The 24,208-nt window shown below is 48.1% G+C and overlaps 1 protein-coding gene across 9 annotated transcripts in view; it reads right to left on the reverse strand.

The window, feature by feature from the left end:
* STAU2 (staufen double-stranded RNA binding protein 2) overlaps positions 1-24,208 on the reverse strand; it is a 223,369-nt gene that overhangs the window by 18,144 nt on the left and 181,017 nt on the right. Inside the window, exon 15 of one of the 9 annotated variants that reach the window (XM_036338543.1) lies at positions 2,958-3,011. The exons of the other annotated variants lie outside the window; for them this stretch is intronic. Within the exon in view, the coding sequence (XP_036194436.1) occupies positions 2,973-3,011 (39 nt within the window). The 3' untranslated portion in view covers positions 2,958-2,972. Of the gene's footprint in view, positions 1-2,957; positions 3,012-24,208 lie in introns of those variants that run through there. 9 annotated transcript variants of the gene reach the window in all.

Here is a 24,208-nt window from a genome sequence, read left to right on the forward strand (position 1 = left end):
ATGTTAACATGCCCCAGGATGGAATGGTTGATAAGAGAGAGCAAGGATGGCCTCCCCGACTCCTAGTTGCCAGAGATGACCGGTACAGGCCAAAGGGCCTGCTGCTGTGCCGTAATTACTGAATCAGCCCCTACTAATAGACTATCTATATACATCCTTGCAGACACACCTCAATATGCCCATAAAAGAAATTTAAATTTCTGTCACTGCCAACAGTTAACAACAGTCCTCCAAGAAGGCAGTGCCATGCTGGGTCAGGCTCTCGGCCATTCCTCCCTCTTCCTTGCTCTCACCATAGACCCATCCCCAAACAATTCTAGTTTGGCTTACACTGGACTAGCCCAGATGCAAAGAGCCAAGCTCTTTCCAAGGCCGACCCTGGGCAAAATTCTGAAACCGCAATTCTAAAACAGCTTGGTGCCAACGTCGTCCTCTCCCTCCCAGCGGCAGGTATCAGTGAGTTTTAAACAAGAGAAGGGTTGGCAAAATCACCCTGGCTTATAGGAATTCAAGGGTCAGGGATCATTTGCAGGGGCAAGTCCCATATAGTTTTTACCATTTGCTATGAGGAGAACACGGGTCCTAACAGGGCTGAGAAACGTGGCCCTGGACCGGCGCCCACAGTTGTCTGGGGACCTGGCATCTCAGGAGGTCATGGACTCTTCTTCTGAGGTCACAGACCTCGCCAACGGCCCGTCCTGGCCTTGAACCCAGATTATCTGTTTCCCATGTTGGAGTTGGGCAGTCTGGCTGGAGGGATGGCTACATGTATTTGTTCATCCGATACCTACGGCATGCCGAATGCCAGGCCCCGTGCCAAGTGCGGGGCTCTGGGAACACAGAGACCAAGGAGAGACAGTCCTCCTAGAGCAGCCCTGGGTGAGGGGGCAGCACAGAGAGTTGCACTGTGGCACATGCCGTGCAGGCCTGGAGTGTGCTCGGGGAGGGACTTGGGTGAGGTGCTGCCCGAGCTTTGGTAAGGGATGAGCAGAGGTTGCCCCTACCATGTGGGACAAAGGCACACAGGCCAGGGTGTGGTGTGGCAGGCACTGGGCTGAGAAGTGTACATGGGCAACAGTGTGTGCCCGGGTTCCTGGAGTGGTCAGGGGAGGCCGGGCTCGTCCTCACAGGAAACTGGGGAGATGGAGGGCAGCCCCAGAGGCCTGTATCAGTCCGCTCAGGCTGCATAACAAAACACCACAGGCTGGGCCCGGGCTCAACCAACAGAAAAGTATTCGCTCCAGTCTGGAGGTTAGAAGTCAGAGATCAAGGTGTCGCCGGGTTTCGTTTCTGCGGAGGCTTCTCCCCTTGGATTTTCTCTGTGTGTGCACATCCCTGGAGTCCTTCTCTCTGTGCCCTAAGCTCTTCTTGCAAGAACAGCAGTCAGATTAGTTTAGCGTCCCCGTAACGGCCTCATTTCAACTTAATCAGCCCTTTAAAGGCCCAATCTCTGAAGACAGTCACACTCTGAGGTCCTGGAGGGGGTGAGGTCTTCACCACTCGGATCTGGGGGGACACCCGTCAGCCTATAACAAGGGCTGGGGTGTCATTTCAGAGAGAAAGGACTCTAGCCACACAGGGCCTTTAACCAGGGCAGCAGCTCACTCAGAGGTGTTTTCTGAGCTGTGTGCCCTCAGCGGACGGTGCCGGCAGCAGGGAGACTGGTCAGGAGACAGCAGAACAGACTTGATCTTCCCCAGCTCTTACCTCACCCAGGCAGACGCCTTCTCTGTCTTTGGCCTACGAGGCCCAGAAGGGCTGACTGGTTAGGGTGCAGAGAGGCTTTTGGGGCACCCCCCGCTGCTCCCTGCTCTGACCTGACCCTGGGCACCTTCCCCAACTTCCAAGCAGACGCACCTCCCCAGCAGGGCTGCAGGGAGGGCCGCAGGTGAGCATAGGACCCGTCACTCAGCCTGGCCGAGGCTCCCGCAGGCCAGGGGCTGCCTGGGAGGTTCATGGCCCACGGCTGCCGGTTAGATGGGCATCCTCACCAAGCCAGGGGCTCACTTTGGTTCCCCTGGGGATAAGGGGCTCTGGGGATTTAACAGGGAAGACCGTACATCTTTTTATGTATATTACAACTAACAGAAACTTAGCACTTTTTAGGCATATTATTAGAAACACTGGAAGTATATTAGAAATATAGTTATTGGACCATCTGCTAGAACCAGGCAATGTGCTAATAAACACGTTTCCTGATGCAGCACAAACTAATTCTTTTTTTTCTTTTCTTTTAAAAAGATTTTATTAAAGGTCTTTATAGAGCAACATCCAGACTCCAGATCCAGCCGCCAAGGAGACCCTGTGAAGCTGTGGGTACGGGCTGGGGCATGGCAGGCGGCTCTGGCCTCCCACCCTTCTGTTCCGAGATGGGGTGGTGGGCGGTCTCTCGTCTTTGGGTTCCACGATGCTCACACGGTCAGGTGGGGGCCTCTTAGGGCCTCTCTTACCACTGGGGTCCCAAGGAAGCGTGATCTTCGCTTTGAGGCCCCGCACACCTCGCCTGGGCAGCACATGGCGCCCGGCAGTGTCAGCACAGGGTCCCCACTGCGGATCATCAGACCCTCAACAAAATCCATGGATTCAGCCCTCTGTCCTCGGAGTTTCCCAGACACCACCTCGCAGCCTTCGGCCCCACTCTCATGATGAACCGCAGCACAGCACAGCAGGCCCCCGCACAGCAAGGCCTCCGAGGAGTTTGTAACACAGAGACTCCGCCTGGGCAATGGCACACAGACCTCTCACGGCCACCTTTTCAGCACAGAGCTCTCCACTGCCCTCAGGGAAGCCAAACCTCTTCTGAACCACAGCAGTCCATTCCCGGATCCGTCGGCCCTTCTCACCAGGAACATTCTGCGTCCTGGTGGCCAAGATAATAATTTCTGTCCTGTTTGGTGTAACCCGGACCTCAACTCCAGAGTAGCCATCTTCAGCCAGCTCCCGAGTGAGAAACTCGTTCAGTTTCTGCAGTTTCAAACTTCCTCTTCTTGGAAAGTTGCGCTGCCATCTTGCTGCCGTGCGTCAACGAAAGGAAAGCACAAACTAATTCTTAGAATACTTTGATAATTGATTTCAATATAACTCTTATGTAGGTTAAAATATTCTTCTGGGAAGAGGTCCGGAGGTTTCCCCAGATTGCCAAAAGGGTCCGTGGCTCAAAAAAGGTTAAAAGTCCCTAGCCCGGCTGGTATGGCTCAGGGGTTGAGCTTCAACCCAGAAACCAAGAGGTCGCTCCAGTTCGATTCCCGGTCAGGGCACGTGCCAGGTTGCAGGCTTGATCCCCAGTAGGAGGCGTGCAGGAGGCAGCCAATCGATGATGTTGCTCTCTCATCATTGATGTTCCTACCTCTCTATCCCATCTCCCTTCTTCCCTCTCCAACAATCAATAAAAGCATATTTTTTAAAAAAATTGTTAAAAGCCCCTGATCACGAAGGCCATGGATGAGATGAGTTCAAACACAGGAAACGAAATACCCTCCAATAATAAGTCCTTTGGGAGCTAAGACAGCAGAGAATCTCAGTCATTCTAGGAAGTTCAGGGTTTCAAACTATAATACAGATAAAAGAAACATGTTGCTATTCCTCTTACAACTTTTCTTGTCATTCTCCTTTTGAACAGCAGCCACAAGTCTGAAAACACAGACCCCATTTACAAAGGGCTCCTCTGCCCTCGATCTGGGATGTGTTTCTTTAAAACCTACCAGTGTGTGCAAAGCGGGGAGGGGGCTGCGGAGGGAAGGCTTCTGCTAAATGACACAAGTACTCGTAAGCGTGTGTTCTGTCTTTGCTCCAAGCGGACTGGATGCCTCTATTGTTATGTATTGAGACACGCAGGGTGTGGTGGCTGCCCTGGGACTCTCGCACCACCCCTGGAGGGGACGGTGAGGCAAGAAGCTGACGGCATCTGCAGTTACCAACCACCCTCCGGCGCCCCTAAGACGTTTGTGTATTACACGCCCAAATGCCAGCACACAAGGTTGCCCACGAAACCGGCCATGAAAACACCCTGGGTAGCCATGGGTGGGTGCCACGTGCTGCCAGACAAAATCTGCGGCTGGCAGGCCCCTCGGCACCCTTCTCTCAGCACCCTTCTCTCTCGAAGCAGCCGAAACAGCGCGATGGTCCTCAAACAGGACGGTCTCCCTCCCAGCAGCCCTTGCAGAAAGGACTCCGTGCTTTCCACTTCTGCGATGCTGTCTTGGCTCATCCCACGCGAACCTACAGCCCTCCGCTCCTTTAACCGGGGTGTCTATAAAGCACGGCCCTAAAACATGCTTTTGCAGCGCACTTAATGTCTTTGCAATTAAATCCAGATGTGGCGAGCCAAAGGAACAGTTCTCAGGACTGAACAAGCTGACATAAATCTTGCAGCTGACAGAGATCCCACTGAGCTCGGTTGGGGAAACTCACAGAGAACTTGTTTGGGGCCAGGAAAGCGGCTGGGTATAAAGACAGATGTGTACACGCCGATGCAAAAAAACACGTCGAGAGGGAGAAAACGCCACCCCAGCACAGTGCCTGCAAACAGGGCTGGAGGCCCGGGCAGGCGGCTGGCGCTCCCCTCCCACACCCACAGCCAGATCAAAGCCGGTGATGGAAAAGGCTTTGCTAGAAAACAGACCCGACCCGGCGATGCTTCCTGGTCTCCTTAATTGCTCTTCTCGGGAAGGGGAAGGTGGGCACCCCTGACAGACCTTCGCTGGCCGAGAACAAGGGCTGTTTGTGCAGCTGAGGGCTTGCGTTTTATTTTTTTAATTATCAGGTTTTGTACCCTTTCCAGAAAGTTCCTTTTAAAAATAGTGGATTCTTCCTCCTCTTCTCCAGATGCTAGGAAGTGCAGGTTCAACCCAAACCGGGTCTATTTCAAAGGGACACAAAACCCCAGGGCTGGAGTTCAAGGAGCTTGGTGGCGTGCTGCCCAAGGACTGGAGGCTTGGGTTTTCTCTTACCCTCCCAGTAATTTTGTTTTCAAAGCTTGGAAAACAAATTCCTCTGAAGGATCGGCTTCTGCAGGAGGCAGCGCAGGGCTGGGTGCAGGAGTGAGGCCAGACCCGGGGGACGTGGCCGCGGACAGATGGGCCTAGAAGTTCCAGGTTCGAGGAAGAGCAGTGTTGCTCTCCCCCCTTAAGAGCCCCATCTCGCCCAGCCTCCCGCCCGAGCGTGACAGCAGCTCCCTGGCAGACCCAGGGGCCGGGCACTGGCTGTGGGCAGCTCACCAGGGCCGTGTGCAGGCTGCTCGGGGCCACCTGGCCGGGCCCTGGTCCCCCACCCCCACCCCCGCCCCATACATCCCACGGCAAGCCCCGGGAGAGTGCACTTCACTGACAACTTTATGACCCTGACCATTTCCCCTGTAACAATATCTTTAAAATGGCCCCTGTCTTCAGGTGGGTGAGAGCAGCCTGCGCTCTTCTCCCCACTTCCTGCCCGAGGAGGCTCTGCCCCAAACAAAGGTATCAAAGCTTGAGAAAGGGAGTTTTCCGTCACAGAACCACACGCGCAACGCGGACCACTTTCCTTTTCCATCCCGAGACAAAAGCCAAACCATGTTTTCCAAATTGATGTTTTCCACCGTTCGGTCGGGTATCGCTTTGCGGAGTGAATTCGAAGTATTGCAAAGATGTCTTCAAAGACAGACACCTCTGGCTCGAAGGCAAAGAACGCCCATGACAGCGCCCCCCGGTGACGTGGGGATTTATGGCGCCATAAAGGTGCGGCTCAGAGCTCAAAGGAGCCAGGAGGAAGTTGGTGGGTTGATGGTTTGCAGTAAGAAAGGTTGAGAGATAATAAAATGCGACCGGGATTTCAGTTTGGAAATGAAATGAGGGACCCATTTGTTCCAAGTTACTGAGCTTTTAATTTAGATCTGCTGTTACAACCTAATGCATTTTGTCTCTGTGGCTAGTAAACGACTCTCACTCGGCGCCTTTAAGGAAAGATTGCAAAAGAGCAAGAATAATCCTCAGAGATAAGACTCCTCACTGCAGGTTTCTCAGCAAACATGTAATCTCTGTATCTTACCTTTAAAATGTGATGACAAAGCAGAAAAGTTAATTTTAAAGAAGACACACCTGTGACCTTTTTAAAACAGAGGTTAGCAATTACTGTAAAAGGGAAAACATATTTCCAGAGGCAAAATTCACCTATAATGTAGCATGTATATCATGAACCACTGCTGATAACCATTTATCCCAACCATATAAATCTGAGCAAGAGTGTAAACCAGTGGTTCCCAACCTTTTTTGGCCATGCCCCACCTAAGCATCTCAGAAATCCTGATGCCCCCCCATGACATATAATTCTTATTATTCAAAGTGCACTCCTGTTCACGTGGAGGAAGCCTAAAAGGCCATTAACTTGGTCTAAACAAGCTTCCCAAGAACATGGCATCCATGAAAGAGAGAAATAAAGGGATGAAAGGACAGATGAAATACTGAGGAAGAAATCACTAAGAAATTGTTAAAAAATAATAATAATATGAAGTGATATGAAAAATAGCAAATAGTTTCAAAACATATAAAAGAACTGAAATGCATAAATATGTCATAATATACAATTTTATAGTGTATATGAGTCCCCTAGAACCATAAGAAATGCAAAAAATTCACTGTTAATAACTCGTTCTCAAATTGGCCCCCTTAAATATCAAACTGCCCCCCTGTGGGGCATGTGCCCCACGCTAGGAACCACTGGTGTAAACTCTATCACTCGGCATTTTCTGTGACTCCAGAAGCATACATCCTCGGTTTTTTTGCTCAGGATTCATCTCATTTGCACTCTGCAGCTCTGCCGAAGGGGCAAATACGTTCTCAAAACGTACTCTTTAGATTCTGAGTGCTGCCTGGGAGAAACCGAGAGGCACTTCGCCGCCCAAACCAAGATGAAGGATACTGGCACCGGGGCTTGCCACGGCCTGGGTGCTTCCAGGCCTGAGTGGATAAACCAGTTTGAAAGTGGATAGCTCTTTTTAGAAACTGGAAGGAGAAACTTTTTTTTTCTTTTAAGAGGCAATGAATTCTTAGGGTAGGTAGATTTTTCCCCCCCATTTTATGCCAATAAGAAATTGTTTGGTAACACAAAGCACAACATCTCCTGAGAGACACAAAGCTACTGATTAGGCATGTATCCTTAAAAAAAGAAAAAAAAAGTTTTAAAAGAAGGCAAATGTCCTGGGGTGGGTCAGAGGAGTCAGGTCCCTCTCTCCCTGGTGGATGCCAGTCCCCTGAATAGAGAGAGGGCTTGCCACAGCGGCCACCGTTCCAGAGGGCTGAGCTCCAGGCCTTCATGCAGGATGTGTCGCCAGATAACCAATGGGCACTTCCACTAAACGTGACCTTCCTTTTACTCAAGAAAATCTGATTCTAAATACATTTCTTAAGAGAAAACACCAGAACCTTAGACTATTTAGAAATCTGTTATCCTTAATAAATAAGTTAACTATAGAATAGAGGTTAGTAAATTTGTTCCTCAATAGGATAAGCTATAAAACAGGAATTCTGTTCACCAGTCCAAATTAGCAGCTACAAATTCAGCACTTTGGGCTGCATGCTAGTTTAAAAAATGCCCCACCTTCATGAAGTTGCATTTTACTTCACAGGCCAAAACCTTTAATGGTAACGCTGCCATAACACCCACTGGACAAGTTTAAAATTTGCAGAACCCTAAAGAATAACATTTCATCTTAGATTATCTGGTTGCCTATTTCATGTGCAGATCTGACCTACTTTTTAAAAATATTAAGTGAACCTACTCTTTTAACTCACGTATTTACTTATGCTTCTTTTTTAAAACTTATGTTACCCCCAACCTCCCTCTGTTGCCTCTGATAACCACCAATCTGTTCTCTATCTAAGAGTTCAATTTGGGGCATGTGTTTGTTTGTTTTTTAAGATTCCACACATAAGTAATATCATACAGTATTTGTCATTCTCTGTCCAACTTATTTCACTTAGAATAATGCCTTTAAGGTCCATCCATGTTTTCGCAAATGACAGGGATTTCCTTCCTTTTTAAGGCTGAATAATACTCCATTGCATATGTATACATTACACATTTTCTTTACCCATTCATCTGTTCATGGGTCTTTGGGTTGTTTCCATGTCTTGGCTATTGTAGCTAATGCTTCAATAAATATGGGATGCAGATATCTATTAAAGATAGTGTTTCCTATTTCTTCAGATAAATACCCAGCAGTGGAATTGCCAAATTATGTGGGAGTTCTGTTTTTAATTTTTTGAGGCATCTCCAATGTTTACCATAGAAGCTGCACCAATTTACTAGTACATTCCCACCATCAGTGCATAAGGTTTCCCTTTTCTCCTTATATCCCTTATGCTTCCTACGTATGGTTGTTGATAACATCACCATAAAAATGCAAGTAAGAGATTTCTTTATATGACATTTGTTTTTACCTGTATGGAGAGTTATTTTTCTAAACCCTAACTCAGCGGTGGCCACAGAGAAGGAAAGTGGAGATTACGACCCAAAGGAATGGGGTCCTGGGTCACCCGCACCCACAGCACACGCCGACCATGGGCCCATCCACTCTCTTCTTCAACATGACAAATGCAATAACCGTCCAGGATGATGTCCCACATCTGAATGGCATGGTGCCCTTCTCCTTCAGACAGAAGACTGAGCGCACAGGAGACCAGACCACTCGTGGGGGTCTTTCCCAGGCACCTCAGTACCATCTCCGCTGACTGAGCTGTGGAAGTTCTACACGTGCGGCCCGAAGGTGTGTATGGACACACACACAACACCCCGCAGTGACTTCACAGAGGAGCCGGAGGTGAGACTGTGCTCCCCGGGGGGCGATGACACCCAAGGGCCACGGCAGACTGCACAGGTCTGCACTGTTAGCGCTGGGAGGTGGGTGGCCGTGAAGCCGGCAGAGGTTTGGGCGGCTCTTCCAAGCCAGCTCATGCCTCAAGGTAGGATTCAGCCTCAACTGGAGGTGGAAATGTTTAGCCAGGTCGTCCTACGCAGCGTCTGCTGCACGGCCCTGGAGTTCTCCCAGGTGCAAAGCCACCAAACACGTGCCTGCTGCAGGCAGACGGGCCATCTGGGGCCCATCTCCTGGGCCAAAGATGCAGGTCATGAAGCCCCCTGCCTGCTCTGCTTGGGCGGAGGCTGGGCTCACTGCTCTCTACTGGTGGGCAAGTTTCCTCGTCGGGAGGTACAGCGAAAAGAGGCAGCTCAATTGGAGAACCTAACAGTGTTGGTCTCTACTCCAACCACTACTCTCTCAGGGGTTGTGTGGCTAGGGTGGAGGGTTCAGGAGCCAGAACCGTAGGTCAGGAGTCAAAGCTCAATGTGCCCAGGAGGCTCACTCCAGCCGCACCAGACACTGATGTCTCTTACTAGATCTCCCTAACCTGTGGAGGGTGTGGCAAGTGCTCCCAGTGGGCTATGGGGCAGCCACAGTTCAGGGCAGACTGACACAGCCCAAACCAGGACAGGAGATGGTCTTCACAGCTCCCAGAGACAGGCCCAGCAGTGTTCTGTGGCTTTGCTTAGGCTGTTCCCTCTGCCTAGGGGGCCCTTCCTACCTGTCTCCTCCTAAAAAACGACTCATGCTGTAAGACTCAGCTAAACTGTCATTTCTCCCCTAAAATGCTCCCCAGATTCCATGAGAATGAGTCCTTCTGTCTTTTGTACTTTCAGAATGCATTGCCCATATGTCCATTACAGATTGTTATTGCACTGATGATATGTGAGACTCCGTGTCTCTACACCCCACCAGGCCACGAGCTACTTAAGGGCAAGGGGTGTGTTGTATTGCTCTCTCTAGCACCAACACAGAACCCAAAATATAGTGACTATTCAGTAAATATTGGGTGGATGGTTAGATGGACAGATGGGTGGATGGATGAGAAGCTGAGTCTCAGTGTCTGAGGGTGTCACAGTCCACTGGCTATTTTTAGAGTCTACGAATACAGTTTCAATGTCTAGGCCAGTGATGGCGAACCCATGACATGCGTGCGAGGTGATACGCGAACTCATTTTTGGTTGATTTTTCTTTGTTAAATGGCATTTAAATATATAAAATAAATATCAAAAATATAAGTTTCTGTTTTACTATGGTTGCAAATATCAAAAAATTTCTACATGTGACACGACACCAGAGTTAAGTTAGGGTTTTTCAAAATGCTGACACGCCGAGCTCAAAAGGTTCGCCATCACTGCTCTAGGCCCAAGTCAGGAAGGATCAGGCTCAACAGTGAGACAAATACTCTTACAATATTCAGACCTGTGAGCAGGTCTTATTGCCATGGGGCTTTGTTGAATTAAAAGTTGGGTAGGGCATCATAACTGCATGAGATTAGGCACAAAGGGGCAATCTAAAATGTAAAGTGTGGTCTACTTAAAACAGACTCCAGCTGGTGGTGTGGAGGGCTTGATGCAGGACCCATTGAAAATAGGCGAGCCTCAACTAGCCCAGGTAAGAAATGTTACCTCTCATCTTGCATTACACAGAGAAAGAATAACCAAAATCTGCCCACAGGCATCAACCATTCATTCAGTCAGGGTCTTCTGAATAATCCCTAGTGCACAGCACTGTCTGTGCTTCGTGGAGGGAATAAAGAACTAGGAAATGTACACACAAAAGAGCAAAACTTTGTCAGGTCAGCGTGAGAGGGAGCAGCCGTTCCCCATGGCAGGAAGGGGAGGGGGCCCAGCAGCCTACCACAGGCAGGATGAGCACGGGCCCAGGGCAGGAGGTCTCGGCAGCCGCCACCCATGGCATCTCATCTGATAATTATTCTCTCCCTATTACTCACATGTGCCTCACCTGGGCTAATCCCAGTCTATATTATTAGAGCCACTGACAATTTCTCCATGACAACACTTAGACTTCAAATAAGGAAAATTCCTACACAAGTGCCATTGTGCCTCCATTCAAAAACAGAGTTCAAATTTGAGGAGCATTCCAGAAAAACTGTACTTAGTACTGAATCACACACGGTGTACTGAATAACCACATTTACCAAACGAAACCTAGGTCCTTTGCTGTTCCCAAAGCTCTGCTTCTCTGATTTAATAAACGTGTTGATACTTGAACGTGTTAATGACACCCCTTCAGCCCTGACGGCGTTCTTTAATTTGCATCGGCCACTTTTTGAAATGCTATGATTTTTCCTCATGGGCACGTTATCCATGAGTTAAGATTTTTTTTTCTTCTTCATTCTCTCTGGGCACTGAGAGGTCCCAAAATGATCCCTGTGCCATCAGCTGTTTTCCAGCGGAAAAGGCAAGAATATTACAGACCTCAACAAGCTTAGAAATGCACAGCAAGAAACCTAACAACCTCCCTTCTGGTATTAGCATCTAAATGCCAATCGATAATACGACCGACTGTCGTTGGTGTAGCGCACAGGCCCTGGGAGGCTGCAGGCCCTGGGATTCTGAAGGGCCCACAGCCGGCACCAGGTGCTGGGTGGATCCAGGCGTCCCCACCCCGCCAGCCGCGGCTCACATACAGGCGGCTGGGTCATCTCAAATGACCCATTCATGCCCGGGCACCCTCTCGGGTTTCCATTTGTAATGTTGTCATAAGGAACTTCATTTTATACTTTCCAGCCTAATGATTTGGTACAAAAGGAGATATGCTGCCAGAATGAGAGGATGGGGGAGGATGAGAATTTTTGCAGATACTCGTGAATCAGCAAAGCAACAGGCCGAAAAAAGCTCTGCAGTGACTTTCACGCTCTCCCACGTCCCTGCGACTCCAGGCTTTGCTCACAATTTGTTCAATCCGGTCTTTAAATAACACAGGCTCTGACCGACTGCCGCCCTGGGGTAGGCAGGCTCTTGGGCACCCCTTGTTGCGCTGGGTGTTGCCCCTTTAGTAGCTGGGTCTTGGGGACATAAGGGGCGGGGTCTCAAAGAGGGACCTGGGCAGCCATTGGGTGGCGGAAGGCATTCTGGAGGCCGTGGCTATTGACCAATGGGTACAAAAGAATTTCCACGTGTTCACAGCCAGTATGGGCTCCCTAGGGCAGTGATGGCGAACCTTTTGAGCTCAGCATGTCAGCATTTTGAAAAACCCTAACTTAACTCTGGTGCCGTGTCACATATAGAAATTTTTTGATATTTGCAACCATAGTAAAACAAAGACTTATATTTTTGATATTTATTTTATATATTTAAATGCCATTTAACAAAGAAAAATCAACCAAAAAAAATGAGTTCGCGTGTCACCTCTGACACGCGTGTCATAGGTTTGCCATCACTGCCCTAGGGCATACTAACCCCATCTGATGAAGATCAGACCATTAAGCGCTATCCCTAAATTTCATTCCTAAATTCGTCTTTTGTTTTTATTTTTCTATTTTAGTGTTAATCCTCACCCAAGGATATTTTCCCCATTGATTTTTAGAGAGTGGAAGGGAGGGGAAGAGACAGAAAGAGAGAAACATCGATGTGAGAGAGAACATCGACTGGTTGCCTTCCACACACGCCCTGACCAGGACCAGGGATTGAGTCTGCAACCAACGTATGTGCCCTTGACTGGAATTGAACCCGGGACCCTTCAGTCTGCGGGCCAACGCTCTACCCACTGAGCCAAACCAGCTAGGGCCATCTTTTAAATTTCCTTCCCAGGAACCTCACGGGAAGAACTATGTAATTAAAATTCGCAGCTTTACTTCTATAAAATAAAGTTGGCCTTAGGACTGACTTGGAATTTTGGTTTTCACAATTAATGGTTTTCCTCATTAGACTCTTCAGCTTCATGATAATGTACTTGAATCTCAGGGTTTCTCCTCTGATCCCACTTCAATATGGCAAGATACTCGGGAATATTACTTTTATTCCTGCTTTCCTTTTAATGGGCAAATACCTTTTTACTTTATCAGTTCTTTGGACTTGATCCTGTCTAGTAGGTTTATAGAAACAAGAAAGAGAGAAAGAAAGAGAGCCTGTGGTTCCATTAACAGTTGCCAGACATTCTCTCCCAATACTCGTCAAGCAGAGCTCATAGAAAACGCTTAAAAAATTGAGAACAAAAAAATACCCCTAAAAAGTAGCTGCAGAATGTTCTCTTTTAAAAAATCTTTACTAACTTGAATGCTACAGGGACGGGGGAAAGCAGGGTTACAGTTGTGAGTACCCCAAACACCAAGTTTATTCTTGTATCATTATTTATTAATTACTGTATTATTTTCCATATGGACAACTGTGAGCCCACTTTTACCCTCCCCTGTGTCTCTAACGGGGAAAATGCTGGCTCATTCTGTACCCCTATCTCGGAGACAGAAGCTCATTAGCTCTTGTCGCCTGAACCTGATTTTTGTCAGGTGTGCTCTCAGGACGGCAAGTGGAATTCGATCCTGATATATTCAGAACCAAAGTGGCGTAAACCAAGCTCTGAAGACAGGAAGAGTGGGAGGAAGCTGATGCTGGGCAGTGGGCGGATGGCATTGGAGAAGGGCAGTGACACTCGACATTAATTATACATCGTCCTGCCCGGTCCGATGTATTTGCCAGTCGGGGTATTTGCCAAGAAGTGCTCACATTTCTGTGGCCGGGGAACGGGCCACACTAGAGTTTTATGGAAAACAATAGTGCATTATAAAACATTTTAATCACTCCAGCTCCCTGCAATGGCTAAAGAATCCAACAACATTTTTCACTGAATGGAAGCCTACTTTTGTGAAAGCCATCAAATTTTGACTTAGAGGAGGTTTTGTTGAAAGAGGCTTTCTATATTCATTCTTTTCTAATGACGAATGACTTGCTTGTTTAATGTTAACTTGCCAAGGTTTTTAGACTAAAAAGATAGAGGCAGAGGCAGAATTTGCCAAAAAAAGAAAGCACATAAAGGATGCTCTTTTAAACAATATATATTTTTTATTGACTTCAGAGAGGAAGGGAGAGGGGGAGAGAGAAACATCAATGATGAGAGAGAATCACTGATAGGCTGCCTCCTGGACACCCCCCACTAAGGATTGAGCCCACAACCTGGGCATGTGCCCTGACTGGGAGCTGAACCGTGCGACCTCTTGGTTCACAGGTCGACACTCAACCACTGAGCCACGATGGCCGGGCAAGGATGCTCGTACTTGGAGCGTGCAGTCCCAGGAGAGACGCTGAGCTCCTCCTCACCTGGCATGAAGAAATTAACTCCCAACAAGTGCATGGCGCCCGAGCCCTTTCCCATAGGCTGTGCTACTTTATTTGTACAAAAGGAGCCATAATTTTCCAGTCCAAAGAAATAGCCCAGAGAACACATTTTCCAATACAGTGGGGCCTTGACTTACAAGTTTAATTCGTTCCGAGACAGAGCTCGTTAAGGAGCTCGTTAACTCAAATTACTCTATCAACTCAATGCAAAAAATCAGCCGAGAGACAGCTGGTATCTCAAAAAACTCTTTAGTCGGGACACTCGTAAGTCAAGGCCCCACTGTATAGGAATTGGAAATCCCTACATGTGAAGGTCCAGGCTTTTTTAAAGGAGCGACTTTACATAGTTTGCAGGCGCTCTGGTTTCTGGAGCCATTCCTGTCCCCTGTCCCTGTCAGGAATCGAGGCCTCCTCCAGGCAGTCTGCCTCATGAAGATGATCCCCTCTGCAGAGACCTAGACAGTGGCCCTACTGCGTGCCGAGCTCCCACTGAAATCAAAACCCACCCTCAGACTCACGCAGCTCAGCCCCCGGATAGCGCGGCGGCCCACACAGGCTGCTGTCATCACACCCACACTGTTGTCACCACACCCGACGGGCTCTTACTAAGGGCCCGGATATGCTGCTGACTGTATTCGTTAAAGAGGAAGTTCAAAACCTATTTCAGGAACACTTGTCCTTCGCTCCGCACCTTCCTCTGCTCAATGGGGCTACTGTCTGGAGGAGCACTCAGGCCTGGCTCCCTGCGCCTCTGCAGGTCTCTGGCCCCAGCCCCGCTGTGAACACACCAGGTCCTATGGAGGTAGGATCTCTATGAGACTGTCCCTTCCACTCCCCCTCATCCACCACTGGGAAGTGGCTGCCAAACAGGGCTAAAGCTCATTCCAGTTTTGTATCCTTATCTTCTTAAGATTCACAGTCCCTTAGCCTGAGAGGCCTGACTACCTATGTGTCTGGCAGTCTTTTTTTTATCCTCACCGGAGGATATTTTTTCCATTGATCTTTAAAGAGAGTGGAAGAGAGAGAGAGGAGGGGGAGAGAGAAACGTGAGAGAGACACATCAACTGTTTACCTCCTGCACACTCCCCGACAGGGACCGGGGATCAAACCTGAAACTGAGGTACATGCCCTTGACCGGGAATCAAACCCACGAACCTTCAGTCCATGGGCCGACACTCAACCACTGAGCAAAACCAGCCAGGGCCCTGGCAGCCATTCCACTCACCCGCCTCCCTTGATGTGGTGGTGTAGCTGTTGTCTCAATACTGAAGCAAACAAGAACTCAAAGAAAGTGGGCATTAGAAAAGAGACATGATTTGATAGACAGCACAAATGACTAAATCAACACTGGGGGCTGTTAATTCTTGTTGAGCATGTATGCTAAATTACCATGGGGGATGTGAGACGTTCTGAACAAGTTTAAACACATTTGATGGTACTGAGCTTTGAAACTCTTCACCGTTTCTGAAGGTTGACATCAGGATACCAGCAGAAGTGAAGGTGCCTAAACGGTTATGACGAAGTAGGGCTTTGGAAGAAAATGCTTGTGTGAGTGGGCTGATTTCTGTCCCTGCTCAGGCTTTGAATCCTCTCAGATCCATGGTCTTCTAGACTTGGGGTGACTTGTGGCATTCCCGAGTTGCTCTGGAGGTCTCGGCTTTGGTGACAACAGACATCAATTGTTTCCGGAACGAGAGCCACGATTATTCAGTGCCAGACTCTGTCCATGGCTTTGCTTTCGTATTCTTCCCACTAACGTCACAGGGAGCTCTGAGACCGCCCTAACACACTCAGGACATGTTGCTTTCCGATAGCCTGTGAGACACACTTTCAACCGTCTTGCTGTTGACACTAGAATCAGCTTTGGATCAGGGGTCCGAGCAAACAGCTCCGAGATCTGGTTTGGGGTGCACCTTCTCCTCTACTCTCCCCCCAGTTCCTTTTTCTTCTTTCAGTTGAATTCAACAAACATGCACTGAATAGCTGTGTGTGCCAGGGTTCTTTGGTGTGTAGCAGGTGATTCTATGGGCGATGGAGTCAGGGCCACCTGGCGTCAGATCTGGCTGGGAGGCTTTGGGGAAATTGCCTCACCTCTCTGAGTCTCGATGAGTATCTTCAAATGAAACAATACACACAAAGTATTTGCCACAGCGTCTGACTCAGGGAAGATGTGTGATGCATGGCAGCTCTCACCATTCATTACACCAATGTATGTGACAGACCACAAACGGCTCATGGGCTAGTGGGCAAGGAAAAGGCTAACCAGGCCATTTCGATACTTCTGGAAAAGGCCAGTCTCAAAGAAGAAACTAGGTGAAAGGCGAAGCTCAGGGGAGGAATACAAGAATTAACAGCTGAACTGCATCTTATTGAATAAGTAGGGGAAAGACATCCTTTCTCTTTGGTTTGGGAGAAAAAACAGAAACCCTGTGGAATCATAACTAATTTGGCAACTATGAGAAGCCTTTGCGGGCTACACACAACTTCCACGTATTTGCACAAATGCATCCCTATGCTAAGGAGGGGATACCGGTTACATCATGTCATTCTGTGGCAGCCAAAGAGATCAACAGGTATGGAAGGCATGGGGACAAGTGGGAGGACGAAGACTGTGTGTGTGGGAGGGAGAATGACGTGGGTGAAGCAGGAGTCAGGTAGGGACCCAGCCACAGGCTTTCACCCAGCTGTGGAACGCAGGGCAAGTCTTAAACTTGGAGCCCGCAGGGATGGACTGGACCCACCCCTGGAACTCCATGCCTGGGTCCCCGCCCAGCCCTGGTGCTGGAATGTTCCCACCTCTGCTCCCGCCCTTGCCCTTGGTCAATCCCCGCTTCTTCATCTGGCTTGATTACCTAACCCAGCCTGTCACATCACCTCCTCTGTCAATCTTTTCAGCTACTACCCCCATTTAGAATAATTTTTTTTTTTTTTGGTTCACATCTACCAATAAATAGCAAAAAATTTTAAACCTAAAAATCTATGTAAGTGATTTCCCTTATTTCTGCTGCATCTGTGAACTTCAGGCGCCACCTCCATTGTGTTATGCTAAAATGTAAATGGTTGTAGTCGATTTAACATCTTTATACTTAGTATTAAAAAATATGCACCTAGCACTGGCTGGTGTGGCTCAGTTGGTTGGGCCTCGTCCCAGGCACCGAAAGGTGGCCAGTCTGATTCTCTTACAGGGGACATGCCTGAGTGGGGGTTTGATCCTTTGTAGGGGGTGTGCAGGAGGCACTGATCAATGTTTCACTCTCATATCGATGTTTCTCCCTCTCTCCCACTCCCTTACTCTCTAAAAGAACAAATAGAGTATTAAAAAAATTACGCACCTTATTTGAGTGCCTTTGGGATGTATGCAACTGTACAGACGATAAAGACTATGGGGTTCCAGAGTGTGTAGCCAATGATGGTGAAGGAACTTCTTGGGAAATTGTTTGCACAATAGACACTTAACTTGAAGGCAGTCATGTCAAGAGGCAATGGGAGGTTTCCCTTTCCTTCCTTCTGGTCTGCCTGTCTGCCTGCTGTCCTGCCTTCCCACCAGCATTTTATGAGCCAAATGGAGAAGTGAGGTCTGACAGAGGGTCGAGACCTGAGTTCGACTCCGGCTGTGTGATCACAGACAAGTTCATTAGTCATCACGACAGTTGCAGAGCGTGATAAGAATAAGACTGTCTGGTTTTATCTCACGTTAAACCTTATCAAAGCAATAAGCTGGCCTTTGACAGTAGAAGTGGCCCATAGATCTTTCTGTGTGGCAATGAACACGTGCTGGATTTTACTGGCGCATTTGTCCTTTCTTGGCCTGCTTTGAACCGGTGAGATACAAATTACAAACGGCCTTTATAATGATGGTGTCCAGGAAAACTGTATTCCTCATGCCTATTTCATTTCACGTGTGTGTGCCGGTTCTGAAGACTAGACATGCTTTCAGCATGAATTTCTGAGGACCTGATCGTCAAGGGGATGGCTTCATAAGGAACACAGATCACAGTAATTATTCTGTAAGTGATGACACAATACAAATGTCCACAGTTTAGGTTTCTAAGTCTTTCTAAGTGGCCAAAGCCTGGGTCTGCTACTCTTCTCATCACTTTGCTAAATGTTGATTTATTGATGTGTGAGCCAAGACTCAGAATCCGCACTTTCATGGGACGCATCCTCGGGGAGGGAGGGAGCCATCTGGGAAGGAGACTCCCAGTAAGGTAACTTCCTTGGATTCTGGCATATCCCAGATCTGGGGACGAAGAAAAGTTCAACTTTGGCAAAACCATTTCTGATCAGTGAGCAGCAGCAGGGAACATTCGAGAGCTGTAGGATGCAGGACGAGATATGGGCAGTGCCTCATGTCACATGAAATCGACAGAGTGTTTTTCATCTTAACCTTCCAAGCAGCTTCATGAACCTGTATGTGCACTGTGGACAAATAGATTTCAAAGTCGGTGCCTATGAAATCAAGACTTTGAAATGGCGCGGCGTGACTCTCCCTACGGCAGGCCAGGTTGGTTAGGAAGCATCTCCACCAGCTTTTTCCTTTCAATAGAGTTGGGTTTTTTGTTGTTGTTAATCCTCATCCGAGGATATTTTTTCCATTGATGTTTAGAGAGCGGGAGGAAGGGAGGGAGAGAGAGAAACACATCCATGTGAAGAGAGACACATCAATTGTTTGCACGTGCCTATAACCCAATAGAACCTGATGGCCCTTGGTGAGGGCCTGATGCTGTAACCACTGAGCTACCGGCCAGGGTTAGAGTTAGGATTTTTGAGAAAACACAAGTTGCCTGAAAATTTGTAGCCATTTCTAGCTTTTGAATGACACTTTTCTGGGCTGTTCCCGGAAGCGAGGCTCTGCTTGGGTTTGGTTCTCACACAAGAGACAGGCTGGCAGAGAGGTCGGGCAGAACCCCGTTTCGAGGGACTGCTTGTTCCTCTGAGCTCACGCTGAGCTCGCACGTTGGTTCTCAGACGTCTCCGTTTTCCCCCGGAATCCCTTCTGAATGAGGGTTCCTGGGGCGGCTTGCCATTCTTTTGGAGGGTGACACCTATTCTCTATTCTCCTGCACTTTGAGTATCATTTTTCAAGCTTTCTGGGAAGCGCTGTTACACTTCTATGAAGAGACTCCAACTGCCAATCTTGAAATACGCTTTGAAACCAGTAACACCAGGTGCTCTGTTCAAGGAGGAGAGAGGCAGCTCCGTATCACATACAATACAACACTTGTTCAAGGGCCACACTGGGTGCGCGCGCACACACACGCACATGCACACGCACACGCACAGAAACTGCAGCCTAAACAGCTCAATGCTTCTCTTGAAAACACTAAGGGTTTCAGGAAAAGCCAGGAAACTTTCAAAAACAAAGCATCAAAAAATTTTTTTAAAATGGAAAAAGAATCCAAGGAAACTCCAGGCAAGGAATCCAAGCCGGACATGGCCTGGGTTCGCATGCTTCGTGGCACAGAAGTCGGGAAGTTGGATAGAGTTTTATCACCAACCTGCAAATAAGCATGATCTCTTTCAGAATCATAAAGCACTGCGGAGGGGGTGGGTCTGTTTGCCAGACAGCATCTTGGGAAGATACCGCGCACATGAGGTCACTGCCCACAGGGATGTCACTATTTGCTCAGCGTGACTTATCTATGATTTAGGAACCAAAGTCAAGTGGGAAAATAAACATCAACGTGATGTTCTCCTCTCTGGCCAAGAAACTACTTGTTTTCCTTTAGAATTTTTGTGCAGCCTCGCTCTTAGAAGAGCAGAGGCCTGCACAGGAGGGGATTCCGGTGGCAGAGATGGCCCGTCCCCGGCCGCACACTGACAGCTGGTCTGGCCCTCCGTGTCCCGGTCACTCAGGTCTTCTGGCCAAACAGTGCTCGGGTACCTCCACTGCTCCAGTTTAAAGGCGCCACGCACACCTCACAGCTCTTTGGATGCATATTTTATATTTTCCAGCACATGTGATATTTCAGTACTTAAAGGCATTTTTTAAACCACAGTTCCTTTCTGCTATCCTAGAATCTAGCCCATCCTCCTTATTTGGTGTCTCTATTTAGCAAGAATGTATTTTGTGTCTACATGTAACAGGAATTTTTTTTAAGTTTTTATTTTATTACTAGAGGCCCGGTGCATGAATTCGGGGTGGGGTCCCTCAGCCTGGCCTATAGGGATTGGGCCAAAACCATCTCTCTGACATCCCCTGAGGAGTCCTGGATTGCAAGGGCGCAGTTCTCAGGTGACACACCCCAGAACCTGGTTCCCTTCTCTCTGGTTCCAGATGCGTCACCTGAGAACTGCAGCTGTCAAGTCACTGCAGCTCAGCAGCTCCTGCATTGAGCGTCTATCCCCTGGTGGTCATTGCACGTCATAGCTACCGGTTGGGCAGTCAGACGGTCGCTTAGGCTTTTATATATATAATTTGTTGTTGTTGTTGTTCATCCTCACCTGAGGATATTTTCCCACTGATTTTTAGGGAGAGTGAAAGAGAGAGGGAAAGACAGAGAAAAACATCAATGTGAGAGAAACACATCGATTGGTTGCCTCCTGAATAAGCCCTGACCAGGGCCCAAGCCAGGGAGGAGCCTGCAACCAAAGTATGTGCCCTTGACCAGAATCAAACCAGGGACTCAGGTCTGCAAGCTGACACTCTATCCACTGGGCCAAACTGGCTAGGGCAGGAATGTATTTTTTGACTAGAAAATGTGTTAGACCCATGTTCTTCACTATCAGCAGGTGTTTGTCTTTTATTTAAGTGATCTCTTAAAACAAGGTTGGGTGGTCGCATATATTTTTTGAGGGGAGTGATTAATTTCCTTCTCTGCTTCTATAGGACAATGTTTGAAAACTCTTCCTACACCTATCCTTTTCCAGGTATGGCCCCATTGGATTTGTTGGGATTGACACTGAACACCAATAGTTCTGTATCTCCATTGCGGTCTTGTTTAGTTGTAATCCTGAAAACGTGTACGTGTACACACGTGTGTATGTCTGTTCCTGAAATGCTTAATTATACCCCAACGGACTTAATCTCCCTTTTGTCATTACTGCGGCCTATTTTCTCACCACTGCGTTTAAAGGCAGCACGTGCTGTGGGAGCGTTATGCCCACATGCTCTCATCTTAATCTCTTGACATCCAGCAGTAGGGAAGCATTCTTGCATTTTCAAATAGCGGATCTGCAGGTCCCACAAACCTGAATGGCAGTCCATAAATGGCGTTGCTTTAAACCAAAACGCCATGGTGTAATCTTGTAACTGCTTTTTCTGGGTTTCAGATTCATAAACTTACTCAGATTCATCCAATGATCTTTACCATTTGCATGTTCCATTCATCGTCGTGTAGCTAAAAAAATGTGAATTCTTCTTCCTTTACACTGGAGTTCTGGGTCTTTAAAAAAATAATTTCACCAGCTATTATATGCCTCATCTTTGTAATAAAATTCCTCTTGAGCAGAGGTGAAAGGGCTTGAGCAACGCCTTCTACCCCCCGGCTTATTAGAGAGGATGAAGGCTTTCTAAGCAGGATGAAAGAAATAATCCAGGAAGGAAGCCAGGAAGAAAAGGGGGTGGAGGGAAACCTAAGCCAGCGTCAAAGGTTGGTGAATGGGAGAATGTGACACAGAAGAGAAAAAAAAAAAGGAGCCACTCTGATAAATCTCACCATCTCCCCGTGAAGGCTTATTTCAAAGGCTTCTTCTCCGGGGAGAGCCATCCTTTCTCTCTCTTTTCTCTTCTCTCTTTTCTCTCTCTCTCTCTCTCTCTCTCTCTCTTCCTCTCTCCCCCCCCCCTCTCTCTCTCTCTCTCTCTCTCTCTCTCTCATCTTCCCCTCCACTGGAATCCCAGAACATTTTATCTTTATCCCCCTTAGTGTCCTCACCAATTTCTACTGTGTATTCTAGGTGTGTGTGTGGACTCCTATAAGCCCTCCACTCATTCAACATTTCATAAACAATTATTGAGCATCTCGCTTGACGCCAGGATACAAAGATGATTGAGACATGATCCCTGTCCTCAAGACATATACAGTTTTGGCCTAGCCCTTGCCTATCACACCAGGCGCACTTTCTGTCATCCCATTTCTGTGTCATTTCATATATATATAATTACTGATTTCAGAAAGGAAAGGAGAGGGAGAGAGAGAGAGAGAGAGAAACCTCACTGGTGAGAATCATTGATTGGCTGCCTCCTGCACACTCCCTACTGGGGATTGAGCCCCAAACCTGGGCATGTACCCTGTCCAGGGATCGAACCGTGTCCTCCTGGTTCATAGGTTGATATTCAATCGCTGAGCCACACCTGTGTCATTTCTGAACTGCCAGCTGTGCTCCCACAGTACACGCGCGCACGCGCACACACACACACACACACACACACACACGCACACTTCCCTTTCAGCACTTACCATCAATTGAAACTTTCTGTTTATAAGCCTATCTCCTCCAGTGGATTCAGGGCATGAACCTTGACTTCTAAACTTCGATTCTTCAAGCTCAAGCACTATGCCTGTTTCATGGTAGATACCCCTTAAATATTAGCTGAATTAGTCACTGGCTAGCTGTCCTCATAATGCCTCTCTAAGACAGAGGTCCTCAAACTTTTTAAATAGGGGGCCAGTTCACTGTCCCTCAGACATTCCACACATGCGCACTGCGGGCCCGGGACGAGTCGGCTGCCGAGCAGGATAGGCAGCGGCGGCAAAAACACCCAGCGGGCCAGATAAATGTTTTCGGCGGGCCGCATGTGGTCCGCAGGCCGTAGTTTGAGGCCCCCTGTGCTAAAGCCTGGTCTCCAATATGACGGTATTGCAGATGAAGCCTTTAGGACAGGAAGGTGGGGCCCTCACAAATGGGATTAGCGCCCTTATAAGGAGACACAAGAGAGGGTTTCTCCCTCTGCCAAGTAAAGACAGAGCAAGAAGACCACTGTCTAAACCAGGGAGAGGGCTCTCGCCAGAAAGAGACCACGCTGATACCCTGATCTTGGACTTCTCAGCCTCCAGAACTATGAGAAAGAAATGTATGTTACTTAAGCCATGTAGTTTGTGATATTTTGTGAAAATAGTCCAAACTGACTAGGACAAATGGAGAGGCTAAATGATCTGACCCCACATTTAAATGATGGTAGGGCTGGGCAAGAACCTAGATCTCCTATCCACCAACCACACTGCATGGATTTGCTGTTAGGAAAAGGCATACCTGTTCCCTCTGTGTCATCCTAGAAAGAGTGTGTATGGGAAACTGAGAAGAAGGACTGGGAGGGAAAAGGACAGAAGGAAAGACATGACAGAAGGTCTATTTTGGCAAAACAGGGAGATCACCGAAACACAGCCGTTTGTTATGCTCTTTAGAGAAGACGGGTTGCGGGTTATGGCAGTTGCATGGATTCTATCCATGGTCAACCCAAGGAAGGAAAAGAATGTGGGTCAAAGGACACAAGGGCGAAAAGCAGGTCAGAGAGTGGACGCTTCTACAGGGCAAGAACACACGTGCAAAAACATGCAGGCAGAGAACACCTGGGAAGAATCCACCTCAAGCCAGAGTTAAAGCAAAGCTGCTTGGAGAACAACACTGCAGCGGGTGGGGGTGCGGGTGGGGGAATAGAACAGGGAAACAGCTGGACACGGTTATGGGTGAATTTCTAATTGGTGTGACTCTGCATTCAGAGGCCCTGGTTCTAGGCCTCTCTTCAAACTTCTAGGCTCTGTCACTTCGGGCAGGTTACCGAGCTTCTCAGATCCTGGGCTTCTTCTTCAGGGGACATGTTATATTTTTATGGGGTTGTTGTGAAGATTGACTCTCCTTTTCATTAAGTTGTCAGATTTGCTTTTCAAATTATCACATCGGGGCTGGATTAGGTTGTTGGCTGGTTTTCCCAAAAGCTTTTAGGCTGATATCCTTTCTGGTCTCACTGGCAAGATTTGGTTCGGTGGCTACCCCCAGCTGCAAGGGAGTCTGGGAAAATGATACCAGTTTTGCTTTTCTGTTTGTTTGGCCTCTAGAAAGAGAAGATTCAAGGCAGAAGGGACTTAGGAGAGGCTTCTGGATTAGTCAACGTGTGCACAGCACCCATCGCCAGTAGCAACAG

This window comes from Myotis myotis, unplaced genomic scaffold (assembly GCF_014108235.1).
Source record: "Myotis myotis isolate mMyoMyo1 unplaced genomic scaffold, mMyoMyo1.p scaffold_m19_p_16, whole genome shotgun sequence".
Lineage (NCBI taxonomy): Eukaryota > Metazoa > Chordata > Mammalia > Chiroptera > Vespertilionidae > Myotis > Myotis myotis.